Source organism: Meles meles, chromosome 7, assembly GCF_922984935.1.
Source record: "Meles meles chromosome 7, mMelMel3.1 paternal haplotype, whole genome shotgun sequence".
In the NCBI taxonomy this organism is placed as follows: Eukaryota; Metazoa; Chordata; class Mammalia; order Carnivora; family Mustelidae; genus Meles; species Meles meles.
Genome location: NC_060072.1, coordinates 134,322,303 through 134,343,448, shown reverse-complemented (window position 1 = coordinate 134,343,448; position 21,146 = coordinate 134,322,303). Strand labels below are relative to the sequence as shown.

At 40.6% G+C, this 21,146-nt stretch overlaps 1 protein-coding gene across 1 annotated transcript in view; it reads left to right on the top strand.

The window, feature by feature from the left end:
- The window catches only part of PRTFDC1 (phosphoribosyl transferase domain containing 1), a 92,681-nt gene that overhangs the window by 14,106 nt on the left and 57,429 nt on the right, over positions 1 to 21,146 (top strand). The window contains exon 3 of the mRNA XM_046011050.1: positions 1,772 to 1,955. Coding sequence (XP_045867006.1) covers positions 1,772 to 1,955 — 184 coding nt within the window. The remainder of the gene's footprint in view (positions 1 to 1,771; positions 1,956 to 21,146) is intronic.

Sequence of the window (21,146 nt, the reverse complement as noted above, 5' to 3'; positions counted from 1 at the left end):
ACCCACTAAGCTTCCACTTTCTGCTGAAAAATGTGTGGGGGGCTGGCAAACACTTTCAAATTCTCAGCCTTTCCAAGTCTTCCCTGACTTTTATTGTTTCTTCTATTGTTTCTTGTGCTTTCTTATGTCCAAGAAAGCTTACAGGCGCCATCATTCAGGAATGTATAGGTAGCTGGTCCCATGCTGGTCTCTGCTGAGCATATGCATAGCTTCTGGTCAACTTGATCCCATGAAGAAGGTATTGTCTGTCCCTCTCCCCTGACGCTAACCTCCCAGAACTCCCTATCAAATCCCCAACTAGACTGGTCTGCTAGTTGCTCAAACAGGACTGCAACTTCACGATAATGGGGCCATTGGCTCTCCCTGTTCACCGGCTACCAAGATAGCCATGCTAACTGGCAATGCTCCCTATGAGGGGAGCTCCTTCTGGCAGTGCCCCACCCTGGTTCAACTACCTGGTTGAACAACGGAGCTGATGTGGGGTGCAGGGAGATGGGAGCACTCTCTGGCAAGGATGCCACAGACTTGTCCTGTTTCTACCCATAGTTCAGTATTTTCAGGAATAAATGATTCTCAGTTTGTTGTATGTCTCTGGTTAACTTCCAGAGTGCTGAAATTGTTGTTTTCAACAGTTTTATCTAGCTTTATAGTTACTTTTTTGTGGAGCGAAATGTGTTGACTGTCTCACTCTGTTATGCTGAAAACAAATGTCCCTTTTTGTAGACTATCTATCTGGCAGGCTGATGTCCCTTTTCTCAATGAGCATGTTTTGAGAAACATTGTCTGAAACCGTGGTTGCCATTTAATATGTATAAGTTTCTACATATGTATACATATACACACATATATAACTTATATATAAAATATATTAGGCAATATATGAGATATGTGGAACATATGTAATATAATGCTTTATAGATACAGATGTACATACATATACATATGTGTGTGTGTGTATATACATATATATATATATATATATATATATTCAGATCATTCATTTATCACATTTTAAATCTAATTCTATCTGAAGTGCCAGTAGGAATTTTTTTAAATATGCACCTTAGCTCCTGCCTCCATTCAAAGTTTTAATGTCATATGGATGTGTGGGCAATGGACTTCTGGACATGAAACAATTAGAAAAAATACAGTGTCGGTTCCAAATCAGGCTTTGGGTGCCAGCCCGAGGCTGCAGTGTTGTCTAGCTCCAGGAAGTCATCATTTGCATGGTGCTCCCTGGAAATGGTGCCCCCCGGAATCGTACCCTGAGCTCTTTTCACATAGGTAATGTGCTATCTTTGTCAAAGAGAAGACAGAGGTGATTATTTTGATAGTTTCTGTGGACTTGAATTTTCTTCCAGTCTCTTCTAATGCTGTAAGGTGAGTCATTCTCCGTGTCCTCTCTCTTTGCTATGACGTGGGTATAACATCACCAGGTACTTTCATAGCATTGTTAACAACCAGGCTCTGCAGTGATAAAATAATAGCATTCGTGATCTTTAACATGTATTTTACACCTTACCCGTGTTTGTGACACCGAGGAACAAAAATACACGAGGGATGATATGGTTATCAGAAATAATGTTTTGAACACTCTCTCTTTGTCCAGATTTAACAAAGCTTCTTTATCTGTAGGCTTCTGTCGCCCAAGCTCTCCTCCACGATCCCCTGTGTAATCTAATATGGGTAATGCATCATGCCTTTTTTTGAAAGGGAAAAAAAATACTCAGAAGTACTTATGCCTTAATATATCTTTTAATCCCTCTTTCAGAACTGAACGGCTGGCTAAGGATATTATGAAAGACATAGGATACTGTGACATTATGATTCTGTGTGTGCTTAAAGGAGGTTACAAGTTCTGTGCCGATCTTGTAGAACACCTTAAGAACATCAGTCGAAATTCAGACAGATTTGTCTCTATGAAGGTGGATTTCATCAGACTAAAAAGTTACAGGGTAAGTTCTTAATTCCGTTTTCATTTTATAATGTTTAGAATAAAGAATTTTCTAGAATTAAAGAATTGATAATCTGATAAAAACAAAGAATGTCATTTTTTAAATTTGCAAGATACTGCAAGCTAAAATTAAAATAATATTGTTTGAGCGGAGAAAAAACTCTCTTTCTGTTATCACATATACGGAAAGAGGTTTCAGGAATGATTCATGCTTTCTTTTATGGTTATAAAGCTGAGTGGTTATTTCCTGATGACTAGCCTCACAGATGAGTGTGTTAACAATGACTGTTAAGAAAGTCCAGTGAGTGCTGACATGTTTCCGGTCTGGATGTCACCGTTGGCCCTAGAGACCTGTGGGAGAGTGTCCAGCCCAGAGAGGACAGTATTAGTGCTGCGGTGGCTGCAGTCATGGCCTGGAAGTGGAGAAGGGAAGTCTGTGGGACAATGAGTTACCAAGTGCAATGAGCCAAAATCTGTACTGGGGCTTTCTTGGTCCGCACTGGACAGAACCGTGGGAGAGTATCCTCCAAAAATGTCATCCCCTTGGTCTTCCCTCTTCTTTGATGTGACCTTCTGTGATGCTTTTGGGTTCAATGTATCATTAAAACTAACCCACTACTCGGTGAGGAACTGTTGGAGTCAAAATCACAAAAGCATTTTCTGATTAAACTAGATCGACACATTTTAATTCACTCTTCGAATTGGTTTTCTATTGCTATGTGGCAGAATCACCCCAAACGTAGTGGTGTAGGCCAACACACATTTACCATCTCAGTTTCTCTAGGTCAGCCATCCAGGCACGTGTTCTCTGCTCAAGAGTCTTCTCAGGCTGAAATCAAGACATTAGCCGGGGTGGGATCTCAGATCTCACCTGAGGTTTGCCAATGACTGACCTTTCCAAGATCCTTCATTGGCAAAAGGTCACTGCTTCCCTGCTGGAGACACTTTCAGCTCCTCCAGGCTGCCCGTGGGGTCTTTGCTCCATGCCCTCCCCACCCAGCACTGGGCAGTTCCCAGCACAGGGGAACCTTTCCATTTAGTGAGGGCTAATGCTGACCTGGGGCGTGTGGGTGACTCAGTTGTTTGAGCGTCTGAGTCTTGATTTCGGCTCAGGTCATGATCTCTGGGTCACGAGATCCAGCCCCAAGATGGGCTCCACACTCAGCACAGCATCTGCTTCCCGACGTTTACTAGTTCCACCCACACTCACAGGGAGGAGATTAAACCGAGTGTATACGCCGGGGAACAGATGGGTGTGTGCCTTAGGGTTCTGCCTTCCGCTCTCTGTGATTCAGTTCTTTAGCTCTTGAGCAGCTGGTGGATTATTATCAGTTCTTGAGACACTCGGAATTCTCCCAATGACTTCTGAGCTATTTTTTATAGACAACTTAACCTTCAGTTGTTGGTTTCATCTTCTTCTGGAAACCTGTTCTTTAGGTTCCTTTCATCCTAGATTAAGTCGCCGTGCTTCCATGTAAGATTTTTTTTCTCATTTACTTGGCTCTGAGTCTTACTGGATTTTTCCTCCAGAAAACAGCTTTTAAAAATTAAAGTCAAATGTGTTGACGTATAATTCATGTGCAGGGGAAATTACCTGTTTTAGTTTACAGTTTTATAAGTTTTGACAATTGCATACAGTCATGGAAATCACCACAATCAAGATACAGAACATTCCTCTCCATAAAAAATGGCCTTGTGTCCCTTTGTACTTTGCAGTCAACTTTTTCCTCAGCTCCTGGAAACCACTGATACATTTTCTGTCCCTAGAGTTTGCTCTTTCCAGAATGTCATATAATGTAATCACATACCACGTAGCCTTAGTACATCTGTAAATCTTAGCATAATCATTTGATATTCATCCATGTTGTTATGTATAACAGAAGTTTATTTCTTCTGATTGTCAAATACAATTTCATTATATGGATATATCACAGTTTTAAAATCATTTATCAGAGGCACTTGGGTGGGGCAGTCACTTAAGTGTCCAGCTCTTGGTTTTGGCTCAGGTAGTGATCTCAGGGTTGTGAGATCGAGCCCTGTGATGGACTCCACGCTCAGCATGGAGTCTGCTTGTGATTCTTTCTCTCTCCCCCTCTCCCCCTCTACCCCTCCCCCTGTGCACTCTCTCTCTCTCTCAAATAAATAAATAAATCTTTAAATTTTTTAAAAAATAATTTAAAATAATTTATCAACTGAAGATGGAGATGATTATGAACAAAGCTATTATAAATATTCATATGCAAATTTTTGTGTGTACTTATATATTCATTCATCTTGAGTTAATTTCTCTTGAGATTGCTTAGTCATATTGTGAGTATATATAAGAAATTACCAAACTATTTTTAGAGGGATTGAATAAATTTGCATCCCCACTAGCAGTAGATGAGAGTTCCAGTTCCTCCATATTTCCACAGCATTTGGTATTGCTAGTTTCCATTTTTCCCTATATTTTACCCATTTGAATAAGTGATAATGGCTCATTGTGGTTTTAATTCACATTTCCGTAAGGAATAATGATATCAAGCTTACTTTCATTTGCTTATTTGCTATTCATATAGGTTCTTTGTTGAAGTGTTTATTCAGTGTCTTGCTTATTTCAATAATTTGGGTCATATATTTTCTTATTATTGAGTTTTGAGAGTTCTTTATATACTTTAGCCACAAACCCTTTATTAGATATGTGTTTTGTATATATTTTCAAGCTAGTGCCTTGTTCTTTCATTTTCATGATAGTATGCTGTTTTTTTTTCAAAGTGTATAATTGAAACATTTTTTATGAATTCTCAATTGATCAATTTTTTCTTTTATGGGTCATGCTTTTTGTGTATCTAAGTAATCTTTGCCTCATCCGAGGTCACAAAGATTTTCTTTTCTGTTTCCTTTAAGAAGTTCATAGTTTTGTGTGCATGGGTGGCTCAGGTGGTTAAGTGTCTGTCTTTGGCTCAGGTCATGATCTCCAGGTCCTGGGACTGAGCCCCATGTCAGGTTCCCAGCTCTGTGAGGAGTCTGCTTCCTTTCCCTCTGCTTCTTCTCCTGCTTGTGCTCTCACTTTCTCTCTCTCTCTCTCTCAAATGAATAAAAAATAGAAAAATATCTTAAAAAAATAAGTTTCATAGTTTTGATTTATTTTTTTAAAGATTTTATTTATTTGAAGAGAGAGAAAAATCACAAGGTAGGGGTAGGAGAGGGAGAAGGGAGGCTGATGCAGGACAGTTTTAATTTAAATCTGGTATATGATCTATGTCATGTTAATTTGTTAATATGGTACTTTTTTTTTTTAAGCAAGTGAATGTCTGTTTGTTCCAGGATCATCTGATGGAAAAACTGTCCTTTCCCATTGTATTGTCTTTGCTATTTCACTGAAAATCACTTGACTGTATAAGTATGGGTCCATTTCTGGACACTGTCTAGTTCAGTCCATCTATATGCTTATCCTTTTGTCAATACCACACTGTTCTGATTACTGTGGCTCTATAGTCAGTCTGGAAATTGGGTAGCATATGTCTTCTAACTTTGTTCTAAGATTTTATTTATTTATTTGAGATAGAGAGAGAAAGCCCAGAGAAGTGGGTCAGAGGGAGAGGAAGCAGGCTCCCCACTGAGGAGAGGCTTGATCCCAGGACCTGGAGATCATGACCTGAGCCAAAGGCAGATGCTTAACTATCTGAGCCACCCAGGTGCCCCTAACAGGTTGTTTTGTACAAATCAACAATATGATTTTAAAATCTACATGGAAAGGGGCGCCTGGGTAGCTCAGTTGGTTAAGCATCTGCCTTTGGCTTAGGCCATGATCTACAAGTCCTGGGATCAAGCCTTCTGTCCGGCTCCCAGCTCAGTGGGGAGCCTGCTTCTCCTTCTCCCCCTGCCTCTCCCCCTGCTTGTGCTTTGTCTCTGTATTTCTCTCAAATGAATAAATAAAATCTTTAAAAAACAAAAAACAAAACAACAACAAAACAAACCAACCTGTTAGAAATTTTATTAGGATTGTTTTGAATCTATAGATCCATTCGGAGAGAATTAACATCTTAACACTCTTTACTCTTCCAATCCATGAACAAGATATATTTCTCAATTTTTCTAGATTTTATTTAATATCTGTGTTTGTCTAATTTTCAAGAGTCAGATCTAAGACATCTTTGGTTAGATTTACACCTAAATATTTAAAATGTTTTTGGTCATATTGTTTTTGGTAAGTTTTTCTTTGAAATTCAATTTCCGTTTGTTTACTGCCATATATAGAAATATGATTGATTTCGTTTATTGAATATTATGACTTTCCAAAACTCTCCGAGTGTTCTAACAACTTTCTTGTAGGATTTCTTGTAATTTCTTCTGTGAACAGAAACGATTTTACTTCTTCCTTTCTAATTTGTAGGCTTTTTATTTCTTTTTATTGCCTTAAAGCACTGGTTAGGACTGCCTGTACAATTCTGAATAGGACTGGTGCAGGAAAACATCCTTGCTTTGTTCTCAATGGGTATATGGATTATTGCATCCCCCAATTTTTGGTACTTTGTTTTCATTTTCGTTCAATTCAAACTATTTTCTAATTTCCTTTGTGACTTCCTCTTTCACTCATGAATTATTTCTTGTTTAATTTCCAAATATTTGGGGATTTTCCAGAGATAGTTCTGTAGGATTTCTAGTTTAATTCTTTTTGCAGTAACTATACTTTGTATGATTTCAATTCTTTTAAATTTGTTGAGGTTTATTTTATGGTGCAGAATATGGGCAATCTTGCTGAAACTAACAACATCGTAATCCAAGTCAGATTTAGTAATACTGCTGTCTGTCTATCTCTTGTCCATTTCTCTGGACAACTTTGTTTATTTGATCAACGTTTTAACCTAGAGGCACACATTCCAACACTTATATTATGCTAACTTACATTTATGTGATACTAATTCAGAGTGAACATTTGCATTTTTTTTTTTTAAGATTTTATTTATTTATTTTACAGATAGAGATCACAAGTAGGGAGAGAGGCAGGCAGAGAGAGAGAGAGAGAGAGAGAGGAGGAAGCAGGCTCCCCGCCCAGCAGAGAGCCCGATGCGGGGCTCGATCCCAGGACCCCGGGATCATGACCTGAGCGAAAGGCAGAGGCTTTAACCCACTGAGCCACCCAGGCGCCCTGAACATTTGCATTTCTAAAACTGCAATAGCATTGTGGGCATTACTGCTGTCTCTAGACAGTTATTTTCAAAACAACATATTTTTTCCTGAGGATAAGGATGGGGTGGTCCCTGACCAGTGTTCCGATGAAGGAGGAAGACAGTGGTAGACTTTACATCTTCACCACCTTCATCCATTCTCACACACTGCGTAGTTTGGCTTTCCTGCCTGGAAGAGTCCTGGCGTAAGTCCTGGAGGACCTGAGGACAACTGCCATGTCCCTTCTCTTCTTACTAACTGTTCTTCCCAATGTCTGTCAACAAGGTGACACAGATCATCTCCTGAGAAACTACCTCACGTGCAATGTAAAAGCCTACCTGCTCAGTCAGAACAAACTTTCCCCCTAAGTAAATATCCTCAGAAATGAATGGAAAAACCGTATTCATAGACTGAGGTGTGATGTGAGCAGGTTTCTGCTGGTAGCGTGCAAGCGGTCTTCATCCAGAGGTGAATTAATTGCTGTGTCAGGTTAGGCCTGAGCTGGCCATCCCTTTACACACTTGAGTTCTTTCAACATTCCTGAGGGCAGAGACATTATTTTTTCAAAACCAAAAAACTAATAAACACCACCAAATAAGGGGAACGGGACCAGCTCATTTTCCTCTGTGGTGTTTGGTGTGCCCACATACCTCTAAACCTGTTCACAGAGAGCAGACATCTCGAAAACATCTCGGCAGGAATAGTGACCATGAAAGTGTTCTTTTTATTCCTTTAGAAATTTCTGGAAGGAGAGCAGGACTCTACCGTTGTGGGTGCTGATCAAAAACGTTGTGCAGTTTTAATTCCTCCTAGCTTCTTGCTCTATGATTCTTTATAGATTTCTTATTTGGGGCAGAAAAGTTGAAAGTCCAGTTTGCTCAGACACCATGTTTCTCCCTGTGACAGCCATCTACGTTCATATGTCACTTGAGGGGTTCTTTTCCCAGGAGGGCTCTCATTGCTGGATGCCCTCCACTCTTTACTAAGGGACCTTCCTGAGGGGTGAATGGCGCCAGACATCCCAGGTTCCAGGTAGTTTGACTTGTCTTTGCTGTTATATGAACCCTCCCATAAAACCTGGAATGAATTTGCACGAATGATAGCCATCAAGCAGAAGATCATTTAGAAATTAGCATTAGGCTAATTCCTTGGAAAGCAGGGCCGATATACTCCTGTTCTTTAATGAAAAGAAGAACACTGGTAACCTTAATTCCCAGCAGTTCAAGTTTTCCTTCCTTCCTCCCTCCTTTTTTTCCTTCTGTCCTTCCTTGTCTTTCCACCAATGTTCATTCAGTACTTGCTATATGAATTCATTGTCTCATTTAATTCTGACTACAACCCTGCCCGGTAGCTCTCATCTCTTCTTTTAATGATGAAGAAAAGGAGGCTCAAAGAGGTTCATTAACTCACCTAATGTCACACAGCCAATACATAGAAGAGACAGCCTCAGAGCCCAGGCCCCTCTGTATCTCAAGTCTGTGCTCTTTGCAACATACCCACATTTCCCACCAATTCTTCTAAGGTTTTCCACAAAACTTTATTGTTTCATGAGCTATGAATTTGTTTGCCAACATTTATGAAGGAGTTAGTTATATTTTCCTCCTAAAATATATGTTAGATACATGCTAAGTATATCTATACAATTATTATCATAATGTAATAATGTGCCTTTAAGAAATTGTGGTCTTGGGTGCCCGGATGCCTGGGTGTTTCAGTCAGTTATGTGTCCAACTCTTGATTTCAACTGAGGTCATGAGTTTAGGTCATGTTGGGCTCAGCACTGAGCATGGAACCTGCTTAAGATTCTCTCTTTCTCCCTCTCTCTCTGCCCTCCATTCCACTGCTCTCACATTTGTCTCTCTAAAAAAGAAAAAGAGAGAGAAATGGTGATTTTACATGAGAAAATCTGGAAGTTGCCTCAGAAAGAGAATTTATTACGTGTATGACATCTCATATGCACACAAGTGGCTATAGTTTGTAGCTTTTCTTATAAGATCAACAAAATTTGTGGAAATATTCAGTTTAATAAAAGAATCAAATTATCAATTATTTCTCATAAGAATTTATTCACCTGTGAGGCCTAATTTTTCAGCAGATCGAATCCAAGGAAACACTACATCTCATCTCTTTGTATTATACCAGATGTGACACATTTTAAAAACCTTTTCTTTTTCAAAAAGTAATACATTCAAGTAGGTTAGCAAACCAAACAGAGAATTTGGTTGTGGCAGTTTAATGGAACAGACAATTTGAAAATCCTCTTGCTACCAACACCAAAAAATGCTCAGCGAAACACAATAATAAATGTTTAAAGACCTTTTCAATGCTTCTGGGAGCTCACAAGAAGGTACAGGGCAGCCACGAAGCTGAAATGAAAAGCCTGAGAATTAGCCCAGAGATGAACTGGGGGCTGGGCTTGTGGAAGAGGAGTTGTTGGCTCAGCACTGGATTTTTCACGCTTGTGCAGAGACAGAGAATAAAGCCTTGGACCAATATAAGATGGGAGGTTGAATGAGACCCTGCAGCAAAGCCAGTACCCTCACAGATGCATGCCCTTGGTGAAAAAACCCGTCCTTTACTCATGGGAGACCCTAAGCAACTAGCTTGTCTCTTTTGGCCTGGGCTGGAAAGGGAAAGTAAAATATTCTGTGGGAATTTTTTTAATTCAAGTCTGTATATGAGTTAAAGGTTTTAATTTACCTGCAACGTCTGGGAAAGTCCAACCTGAGAATTTAGTATTAAAATTGGGCTCAGACCACAATATCCCCAAGGTGCCTGGTAGAAGGCCGTTGAAAACGCTCTGGAGGGAGTCCTTCCACGTAGGCTGAATTGTTTCAGATAAGCTGTACGTCAGCTGAGTGCACAAACCCAAAGCGCAAAGGATGCATGGAAACGATCCACCATGGACGAGATCAGCTGCAAAAAATAAATAGCCATAGGGACACGAACGATCTGAAACAGAATATAATTATGCTTAGTATGACTAAAGACATAAATGAAAGGATTTAAAGAAAAGGTGAGACAACATGAGAAGAAAAAAAAATAAATGAAAACTTTTAGAAGTGAAGTAGCAGAATGTCCAGCAGCGAAAAATAACGTAACTGGATGGATAAGACTGTAAGTCGGATGATAGGATAATGTCGATATGGATGGGAATTCTGGGCTGGAAGATAGAGCTGAAAAGAGTTGCCAGAAGGCAGCTCAGATAGAGGTGAAATATAGGAGGGAGAAGTTGGGGGACATCAAAGAGTGAATGAAAAGGCCCAAAATATGTCACCTAGGAATTCCAGAAGGAAAGACTATTCCTTAGAGAGAATTGAGTAGAGGGAATTTTTTTAGATTTTTTTTTTTTTTTAAATTAGAGAGAGAGAGAGAGAGGGAGGGGCAGAGGGAGAAGCAGACTCCTCGCCAAGCAGGGAGACCGATGCGGGGCTGGATCCCAGGACCCTGGGATCATGACCTGAGCTGAAAATAGACGCGTAACGGACTGAGCCACCCAAGTGCCCCAAGTAGAGGGAATTTTTGATAAGCGAGTGCCTAATCATATTCTAGAGCTGGGGAAGGGACATGACTATTCAGACGTAGGAAGCACAGAGAGACCACACCTAGCACGTCATCATGAAACTGAAAAACAAAACACCAGAGTCAGAGAATAGATTGTGAAAGCCGCTGAGGAACAAAGAGAAACTGTCTGTGAAGGGATCACCACTACAGGATGAACAGACTTCTCAAAGCCACAACAAAAATCAAAAGACATGGAGTACTATCATCAACACTCTGAGAAAAGATAATTGTCCACCATGATTTTCATTCGCTGTTAATCTTTAACTCAAGTGCCAGCCCCGGCAGGAGACGTGAGCAATCACATGCTAGAAGTTTCCTGGTAACAAACCCTGGCTGAAAGCACTTCGGTAAGGGTGTATCTTAATAAGAAGGAAATGGAGCCCAAATGAATAAATGTAATGTGAAAAAACTGACAGGAGTGTAGGTAAATCAAAAGAGTTTTGATTGGGATGCCTGGGTGGCTCAGTCAGTTAAGTGCCTGCCTTAGACTCAGGTCAGATCTCAGGGTCCTGGGATCGAGTCCTGAATCTGGCTCCCTGCTCAGCAGGGAGTCTGCTTCTCCCTCTCTCCCCTTCCCCCCTGCCTGTGATCTCTCTCTCTCTCTCTCACGTGCCCTCTCTCTCTCAAGGAATAATCTTAAAAAAAAAAAAAAGAACATTGGTTCTAAAAAAAAGGTTTTGATTGGTTCACAAAATAATTGACAAAATAAAAATACTGATGATGACATCTTTTGGTAGTAAAACAAACAGCATGGAACTAAAATGCCAGTCCACATTTACTTGTAAATGACCAGAGTGAAAGCATTCTAATTTTGTGCATCATTAGGGGAAGCCTAGAGATGTTTATGACTTGCAAACTTTAAATTAGCTATGCCTGTTTAAAATTTAGGGAGAACCATTGAAAGAATAGAAATATTATGTAGATCATGGATAACTTCCCAGGAAGTGGAGAGCATGAGAAGAGATAAAGAAAACTCCAAACTGATTTGACTGATGTGATAGTAGAGAGAAAATGAGAAACAACTAGGTAGCATTATACCCATTTCTCAGATGAGGAAACTGAAACCTGAAATGTCAAGTGACATGTCCAAGGTCAAACAGCTTGCAATCGAGTTTAACTCCAAAGCGCTCGATCGTGACCACTGAGACATGCTGTTTCTCTAGAGATGTGTTGATGTGTTGAAAGGTAGTAGGCTAAGAATTTCACCAAAAGGAATCAATCAACTTTACGGGCACCTAGGTGGCTCAGTCTGTTAAGCGTCCAACTCTTGATTTCAGCTCAGGTCATGATCTCAGGGTCCTGGGATAGAGCCCGGTGTCGGGCTCTGTGCTCAGTGTGGAGTCCACTTATCCCTCTCCTTCCACTCCTCCCCGGCTCGTGCTCTTTCTCTCTCTTCTCTAAAATAAATAAATAAAATATATATTTTTTTAAAAAAGGATAAAGGGATCAACTTAATTTTTTTCTGAGGTTTATTTTAACACCTACCTGACTAGGTTAAGCCAGCTCCTGTAATTGCTCGAAAAAATGGCAATGTCTATAAATAGACAATTAACTGCATAGTTTTTGACATGTTTTATACCTGATATTAATAAACTATGAAGGAGTACCCTCCAGGAAAATGAATAATAAATGTTAACTCTTCGTTTTCCTGTAAATTATAGGAAACTATGCTTTTCTTTTCATCTTTCCGCTTTACCTCATGGAGACTTTCCAAAAGATTTGAACATTCACTATACCGCTTGGTGTCTGGATTCCCTAAAAGCTGATGTTCTTGGGAAGCCAAATCCAGTAGAATGGCAAAAGAGCCTTGAGCACCAAGCTCCCTACCAACTCCTGAGGTTGGTAGGTTGGTAGGGAGCTTGACTAGACTAGAATCAAGGAGAAACAGGCATACTTCAGCTGCCTATGAGCTACCCAATTTAGCGTGTGGGGAAATCTTTGTCAGGGTTAGAGTGGGAGAAAGTTTGGAATGTCTGTTTGAAGGGGCTTAGAAGTAGAGAAACATAGGAGGATCTAAGAAAAGTTGGAGGGGAGTACTGGTGGGTGCCAGCAAATGACTTTTCAGCCAGCTTTTTTGTGTGTGGATGTACTATTTGCCAAGCAGTTTTTCTGCATTGTCTCCAAAATGTTGCCCTGATTTAAAGGCCTGTTAATTTACATACAACCCCACCGGAGGCTAAAATGTGATACTCTTGACTTCGTTTTCCATCAATTTGGATAGCTAACCTGTGAGCAAAGTCTTCATCAGACTTTGAGGTTTAAAAAGTGACAAGGACTTTATATTGGGCAGTCCGGAGGTTCCCAAGATCCTTGCCCCATGCTGTTTCAACGCGCACTGCTCTGTATTAATTAATAATTCTGTGTGTGTTGGCAGCACCAACAGAAAGCTTTTTGGAGATAAAATACAGTCCCGAGATTCGCCGTGCAGGCCAATGTGGGCCCCTGGGGAAGCTGGCATCTTTATTAAAGAGGCTCGTTAAAGCTAAGGGTTGGCCACAAACCTATTCCCATGGAAGAAGAGAAAAACTAAAACACGGCTCTTCTCTTTCATTCCCAGGGTTCAGAACAAAAGGTTTAGATCAGTCCTTCATTAGCCATGCTGGTGAGGAAGGAGGATGGGGAGATAAACCACGTTCAGCATCCTTAGTGCTAATGAGAAGTTCTCACTTGGCCCTACAAACGGCTTTTCACCGAACTTTCCATATATCGTAAGGAGGCTTTGAGTCGAGAGAGGGACTCTACCTTCTGCAGAGTCCCATCTTGGGTTCGGTTGAGGAAGAGGATTGCAGTTCAACTCTTTGGCAAGGAACAAGTGGAGAAGACAGGTGCCTAGTTCTCTGAGGGTGCTGGATGGGCCCAAGCCTGGTGTATATGTTTGTAGAGTATATATGAATATACATAATTTGTATATATGTATATCTACACATCTTTTTAAGCAAGGAAAGGAGGAAGACTAAAGGAATAGGGAAGTCAAAGAAAATAAAGAAATAGAGAAAGAGAGGTGAGAGACAAAAGAAATTCCATTATTTACCATATTTCATTAAACCTAAGACATCAGAGACTGTAAAGTACACCGCTAGTTCATGTACCACGAAGAAAGGAAAAATGCTATAAATTAAGCCATGACGTGACATGGATTGTGTGCTGCATCCTGATCTGGAATATATTAAAATGTGAAAAAAACGTACCACTTGGAATGGATGAATTGGTGGTCCTCCCTTCTCTTGCAATGCCATTTGCAAATGTTTGAAAAGCTGAAATGTAGCAGAAAACATTGTCTTTTTTTTTTTAAAAGATTTTATTTATTTATTTGACAGAGATCACAAGTAGGCAGAGAGGCAGGCAGAGAAAGAGGAGGAAGCCGGCTCCCCGCTGAGCAGAGAGCCCGATGTGGGGCTCGATCCCAGGACCCTGAGATCATGACCTGAGCCAAAGGCAGAGGCTTTAACCCACTGAGCCACCCAGGCACCCCAGAAAACATTGTCTTTACCCTTTGGTTATTCTTGTATCTTGGGTCCTGTGATATTATTCCAATACCGTTTTGCAAATGGCGAGATACTTCTCTGTAATTGCAGATTTTCCACCGAGTATCTGGAGTGTTTTTAATATCCTCAGATCGTTTTTGCAGACTTCAAAGGGTGATTTATTTATGAAAGAATAAACCAGGAAGAGGCCTGGGTGTTTTGAATCCATCCACTGAAATCCTTAAAATTAATCAAAAGCATTTAAGAAAACCAGAGTATAATTTCTATGCGACTTCTGGATAGAGGCGCGGGAACATCTGTCATGTTCATACGTTTACTGAAACAGACTGTTGACATTACCTGTTTTGTCTTTGACCTTCGGTTCTTTTTTTTTTTTTTTAAAGATTTATTTATTTGACAGAAATCACAAGAGAGGCAGGCAGAGAGAGAGGAAGGGAAGCAGGCTCTCCGCTGAGCAGAGAGCCCGATGTGGGACTCGATCCCAGGACCCCGAGATCATGACCTGAGCTGAAGGCAGCGGCTTAACCCACTGAGCCACCCAGGCGCCCCTGACCTTCGGTTCTTAAGATTTATTTACTACTGGCTTTCAACATGCGTGGATGAAGAAACTCAGCATGAAGCAAATATCTGGTTTGACCTTAGGAGAGATAGTTGAGCCTCGCTCTGGGCAAGTTTACTTTGAGATTTCCAATTCTACCAAGTAAAAGATATTTACAAAAAAAGAAAGAAAAAGAAAGAAAGAAACCAAAGCCCACTGTGTAATAAGGTTAATGGTAGGCTTCTAGCGATATTTTTAGTTATCATTCCTTATGGTCTTTATTTTGTAAATAACTCCGCATTTTATTGGTATACATGCTTGGTGTTCACATTTCGTTTTCTGTCGAGATGCTTATTAGGATTTGTCTTTCCTTATGAAAAGCAAACACCGAAAGGACAAATAAGAGGATAAGGCAGAAGTAATTACTACATTATAGAGGCAACCAAGTTATCAGGTGACTCTAGGATAGAGCTGTGGTTAAGTCGGTCACTGCCACAAGCTGGGGTTGAATTCAGGATGAGAAACAAGACCCAGCACACCATGGGGTGCACTGAGGAATGGACTCTGCTGCCTTTGCAAGTTAAAGTCAAGTGCGACAAGTGTAACAGATGGTTGAAAAATGGGATGTAAGCATCACAGCCTTTAGAGCTTCGCATACTAGGCTGGTAGTGGCTGCTGGACTGTATTCTATTACTGCTTCTACAATGAATAAACCTAATATTCACAGAGCCCTTATAGACTATGACCAACCATTGTTCCACGTTCTGTATATGTATTCACTATTAAACGCTCACAAGACCCCTATGAAGTTGGCTGTATTAATATTCCCTTTGCACAGGTTAGGACATGGAGGCCAGAGAGGTTAGTTGGACCCCCAAGGTCTGTCCAGCTCCTAAATTAGGACTATTAACCACAACACCATGGCTGCTGTTGGAGCTGTGGGTGAGAAAAAGGACCCTAATGCCTAGGAAGCAGGTGGGCAGAAGGGAGCTTCCCAGTTCTTTAGGAGCGCTGCATGAGGTCCCAGGAAGGGGATTGGGCACAGCAAACAGGACAAAGCATAAATCCAGAACACACATTGGGTACTGGATCTTGAGAACAAGGCAGAAGGCCAAAGCCAGCAGGAGAGGACTGAATCAGGAGGCAGTTGGGCTCCGGTTGCCTGCCCAGCAGTTCCAGAGTTCCAATCCCATCTAAGGTTGGGCTTGTTCCTAGAGATTCACTGAGGTTGAGTCAATAGGTGAAGTGGGCGTGGGGGTCAAGTGACTTAGCTCTTAAGAGTGAAGACCACATAACCTGGGAACTAGGCAAGGCCTGGCCCAGCAGGTGTGTGATCTAGGAGTACTGACTGCCATCAGATGCCTCAGGAGTCCCATTGTATCATATGTCCCTGCTTTTGTCTCATTTATCTTTCCCGTACATTCTAGACCCACAGAACTTAAGCATGCTATATAAGCATGCTGTTAATCACCTTGATTTATTTGTATCTGACCTTTTCCAAAAAAGTTGCAATGTGGTATTTTATTTAATTATGTCCATAGAGGGACGCCAGTGTGACTCAGTCGGTTAGGCATCTGCCTTCAGCCCAGGTCATGAACATGGGTCCTGGGATGGAATCTTACATAGAGCTCCCTGCTCAATGGGGAGCCTGCTTCTCCCTCTGCCTGCCCCTCCCCCTGCTTGTTCTCTGTCTCTCTCTGACAAATTAAAAAAAAAAATCTTAAAAAAAAATTATGTCCAGGGAATGTCTAATTTTCAGCACAAGAAAATAATCACAGGCAGCAAAAAATCCTTGCCCTGATTTTATTAAGTTGGACTACTTTTATCAATGTTTTGTAACTGACATAGAACATAAAACCTAGCATCAAGGCCATAAAAGTGTTTATGAACTCACATATGCCATGTGTATCTCATAAAACACATGGAGTTTATATGCTAGGTAAGATACCAAGAAATAATTTGGATTTGGAGGGGAAAAAATAGTTGTAAAAAAATGAACTGGGGAAATAGGAGAAAATAATGTCTTTAAATATCTTTTATGATGGTCATTGGGCTATAATACAGTTCAAATGTAATGTTTTTATTCTCATTTTGGATTATAGTATGGATTACTTCATGGCATGAGTTTGCCCTTACTAAATGCAATATTATTGTTAACAATTTAGGTAATTTCAACATACATGAAATGCTTGAAATTTGCAGCTTTCAAGGACAGAAATTATTTAACATTTAAAAAAATTAATTTGGCATTCATTTCGAGGAGAGTTGTGAAAATATTTATTTTGTGTGTGGCTAACATTTTTTTCTCCTCGAGAACAGAAATGGAATTCAGACATTGACAAATTAGGGAATAACGCACAAAAACAGGATGACCCTCAGTGAGTAAAAGGGCACAACAATACGTCAAGGACCCTGAAGCTCACGCCACGGATAGAAATGACTAGGCAGAAGTGCCTCAGGAAGAGACTCAGCACTCATGGTAGACCAGTAGTCCGTGATGAGTCAGCACCGCCGTTAGGAAGAATGCTAATCGAATACAGTAGCGGGAAGCATTGGTAGTCATGTGACCCGTCAAATCCCGGAATTACTCCTTCCTCTCTCACGAGCTCTTGGCTGAAGTACTGGCAGGGGCTTTGGTGCCCTAGTAACCTCTTGTCTGTTTTGTTGTAGAGGTTCTTCTAATCAGCAAAGGCAGATGGAAAGGACACGCAGAAGCTGCCCCAATTAGAATTCTAGTAATTCTTAGTAATTCTGATACTTTTGAAGTTCCTCTTGGCCTGTGTTTAAGAGATCTAAGAAGGGAAAATGTACAGTGTTATCCTTCCTTCGCCTGTTAAGAAAATGTCTGAAGATGAAAATAGGGTTTTCCCTTATGCCACCGATTTCTGAGCCCAGGCCACAGGAAGATATGAATTATGCCCATACTCAGTTCTTTAAATCCCCTTTCACTGTTGTTGCATTATACTTAACTATGAAAGAAACATATCCTGGTTTTATTTCATTATTTAAAAGAAAATCCACTCCCTTTTAATGTAGATGAGTTGGGACCAGCAAAAAAAGGGTAACTTTCTGTGTTTTCAGGTAGTGTTCCTTTTTTTTTTTTTTTTAAGAATTTTACTTATTTATTTGACAGACAGAGATCACAAGCAGGCAGAGAGGCAGGCAGAGAGAGGGGGGCGGGGAATCAGGCTCCCTGCTGAGCAGAGAGCCGGATGCAGGGCTGGATCCCAGGACCCTGAGATCATGACCTGAGCCAAAGACAGAGGCTTTACCCACTGAGCCACCCAGGCACCCAGGTAGTGTTTTTGTAAGAATTAGAATTGTTGGTAATTTTAGATGATTAATGAGTATATTTTAACTTGAGAGAGAGAAAGAGAGCGCCGAATCCTAACCACTAGACTACCAGGGAAGTTTATATTTTAACTTGAAAAGCCATCATGTAATCTAGCTCATTTCTTCTACTGGATAAATTTTAAGCATATTTCAAATGGATGGGTTCATGCAGACTTTTCCAAGGATGGTTTTTCTGTCAGCAGCCTTGTTAGGGTTATGGCTACATGTAGAACACATATACTAGAATAAATTATCCCTAATATTGGTACAAATTCTTAGATTAAGCTCTCTTTCTACTATAATAGTACTGTGTGGGTTTTTTTAAAGTTGAGTTAGATTTATTCAAGCTAATAATAGTAATGTTGATTAATGGAGTGCTATGACTGCTATGTGAAAGTGCCATTTTAAGTGCTTCACAAATATTAATGCATTAATGCCAACCATGACCTGATGAGTTAGGTAACTGAGATTATCCCCATTTTACATATAAGGAAAGTGAGTGACAGAGAGTTTGAGAAACTGTCTCAAGGTCACAGAGCTGGTTGAAGATGGGCCGAATTACAAAACCAGGCAGCCTGACTCAGTAGCATAAGGCCTGACAACGTCTTCATGCTGCTTTCCAGAAGAACCTCATGACTGCAGTTCACTTTGGCCAAGAACTTATTTCTCAGGACTTTCCTTTCTTTTTTGTGAAGTGACAAGGTCATTTTTCAAGATCAGTAGGGTGCTGGTATACTTGAATTGCTATCATCTCTTAAATCTTTGAATATCTGTATGAAAATGACAGATTGACCGTATACATTTGATTTGCATTTTCCACTAAAGTGACATTAATATATTAATTATATGTGATATTGATTATATATGTATAATGTATATACTTACATGTATGTATGTGTATATATATATATATATGAAATCTCAGTTGACAAATTAAACAGGAGGGGCATTTCACAGTGCCAAAGATAATGCACCTAATGTCATGGAGGTGCAGGGGACCCAAGTTCCTGCAGGAGGACACCAAAAAGCAAAGAAGAGCAAGTCAAGCGGGGCCTTGAGGGACTGAGTTCTCCACAGCAGTTAGTGAGCTGATATCTGCACAGACCATTTGCACTTCCTGGTCCCCTGACCTCACCTTTCTTGTTTGAAGTCAGGTGACTGCTCTCTTCCCCACCCAACCCACCCTTATCTCCCTTTTCCACTGTTGTAGGAAAGTAAAGTTTAATTTTGCAAGAAAAAAATGAGCCAAAGAGGTGCCAATATTGTGGACATCAAGGAAAACAGAGGGCTGGGGGGATTAAACTAAGATTTCTATATGAGATTCTGGGAATATCAGCCCCCTTCCTTAGCAGCCAGACGCATTACCACTCCACACCCCACCAATGAGGCACTGAGATCTGAAAGTAAATGCTCTTCTTTGAAGAAATTGAGTGGCCCTGAAGAAATGACCTTCACATATAGCATTTGGGAGTCTCCCACAGAAAAGGACATGTCTCCCCTAAGGAATCCTCTAGTCAATTCATCTGTCATTACTCTCTGCCCCTTGATGGACACGTAACTCTTGTTTGGTGTCACTCTTTTAAATAGGAAAAGACAAGCCGGAGGAACTGCCTCTAACTTGGGTGAGAAAGACCACACAAAAATACAACAAAATAAATGGGGCCGTCAAGAAATGGAGATAAAGCAGGGAACAGAAGAAAACTTCAAAATATTATGTTTAGCATTCCCTTGGAGACAAAATAAGGTTTGGTATCTCTAAAGCAAGAAGAAGACCCTGTAACAGAATAAGAGAAGATGAAGAAGAGAGAAGAAAAATTTCTTAGAAGTTAAAAATATTTGCAGGGCACCAGACACTCTTGCTTGCTTATCCAAAAGATATCCTCCCTCCCGACTGCAACTCTTCTGTCTTCCATGACAGAAGATGCTCATGCCAACTCACTCTCTCAGCCTCTCTTTCGCTTAAGAAATGGGCATTTCACACAGTGAAGGGAAGCCTGCTGCAAGTCTTCCCAGAGGGAATGATTTGTTTCCCTAACGAGGAAATCCCTCTGTTTTTTAAATAAGATTTATTTTGTCATAAAGATCGTGGCAGTCTTCTTGGGCCCACCAGAAAGCAAATGTGAGGACTCAGCTAATTACCAAGGATGGCAGAGAGGAAGGAGAGCTAGTGCATGGGTCTACAATGGCCCTGTGGAGACCAGGAACTAATTCTGAGCTGTACGGCAATAAGAAGACAGGAATATATAGCAACTGAGCCATAAGGAAAAGTCTCTAAATTTAGATGGAGGAGACAGTCTTGTCAGGAAATAGGAGATGACGTTACTAGGGGTTCTATGAGCACAGAATTGCCATGGTGTGGTCATTCAAGAAACAGTTATGCTATGGGTCAGACCCTGTTCTGCGTGCTAGGGACCCAGGAGTGAACAAAACAAATTCTGGAGCTTACATTCTAGGTAAAACAGGCAGGAAATAAAAAATGAGAAAAAGAAAAAAAAACAAGAAAATATGAAATGTGTCAAATAGTAAAAAATACCACAGAGAAAAATAAAGCTCGGTGGGAGAGATAGGGTATGTCGAAAGGGGTCATGGGAAGAGTGGTCGGAGAAGGTGGTCCGTAGCAAGGAGGTCATTTGAAGCAGAGACTTGGAGGAAACAAGGGAGTAAATCGTGTGGGCAGAGGAAGTAAATTCCAGTACGAGAAGCAGCAAGTCCAACAACCCTTAGGTGAAATTATGCTTTGTTTGGCTCATTTGAAGAAAAACAAAGGAGAATATGAAGATCAGTGGAGGGAGATTAATAAGAGATGAATTCAGAAGTAATGAGAGGTAGAATCATGTAAAACCTGGCAGGCTGTTGTAGGGACTTCTCCTTTGGCTCTTCATAAATGGGAAGACTTTGTTGGGTTTTGAGTAGAGTGACCTGATCTTCCTTATGTTTTAAAGAAGTCTGTTGTGTTGAGAACAGAATGAAGGAGGTAAAGGTTGAGGCAGAGAGATGTCTGGAAGACCTCTGCAGTAATCAGAGTGAGAAGTAATTATAGCTTGATCCAGAATGGTTACAGAGGAGGTGGCGGAGATCCAGATTCTATACACATTCTAGGGGTAAGCCAAAACCGTCAACT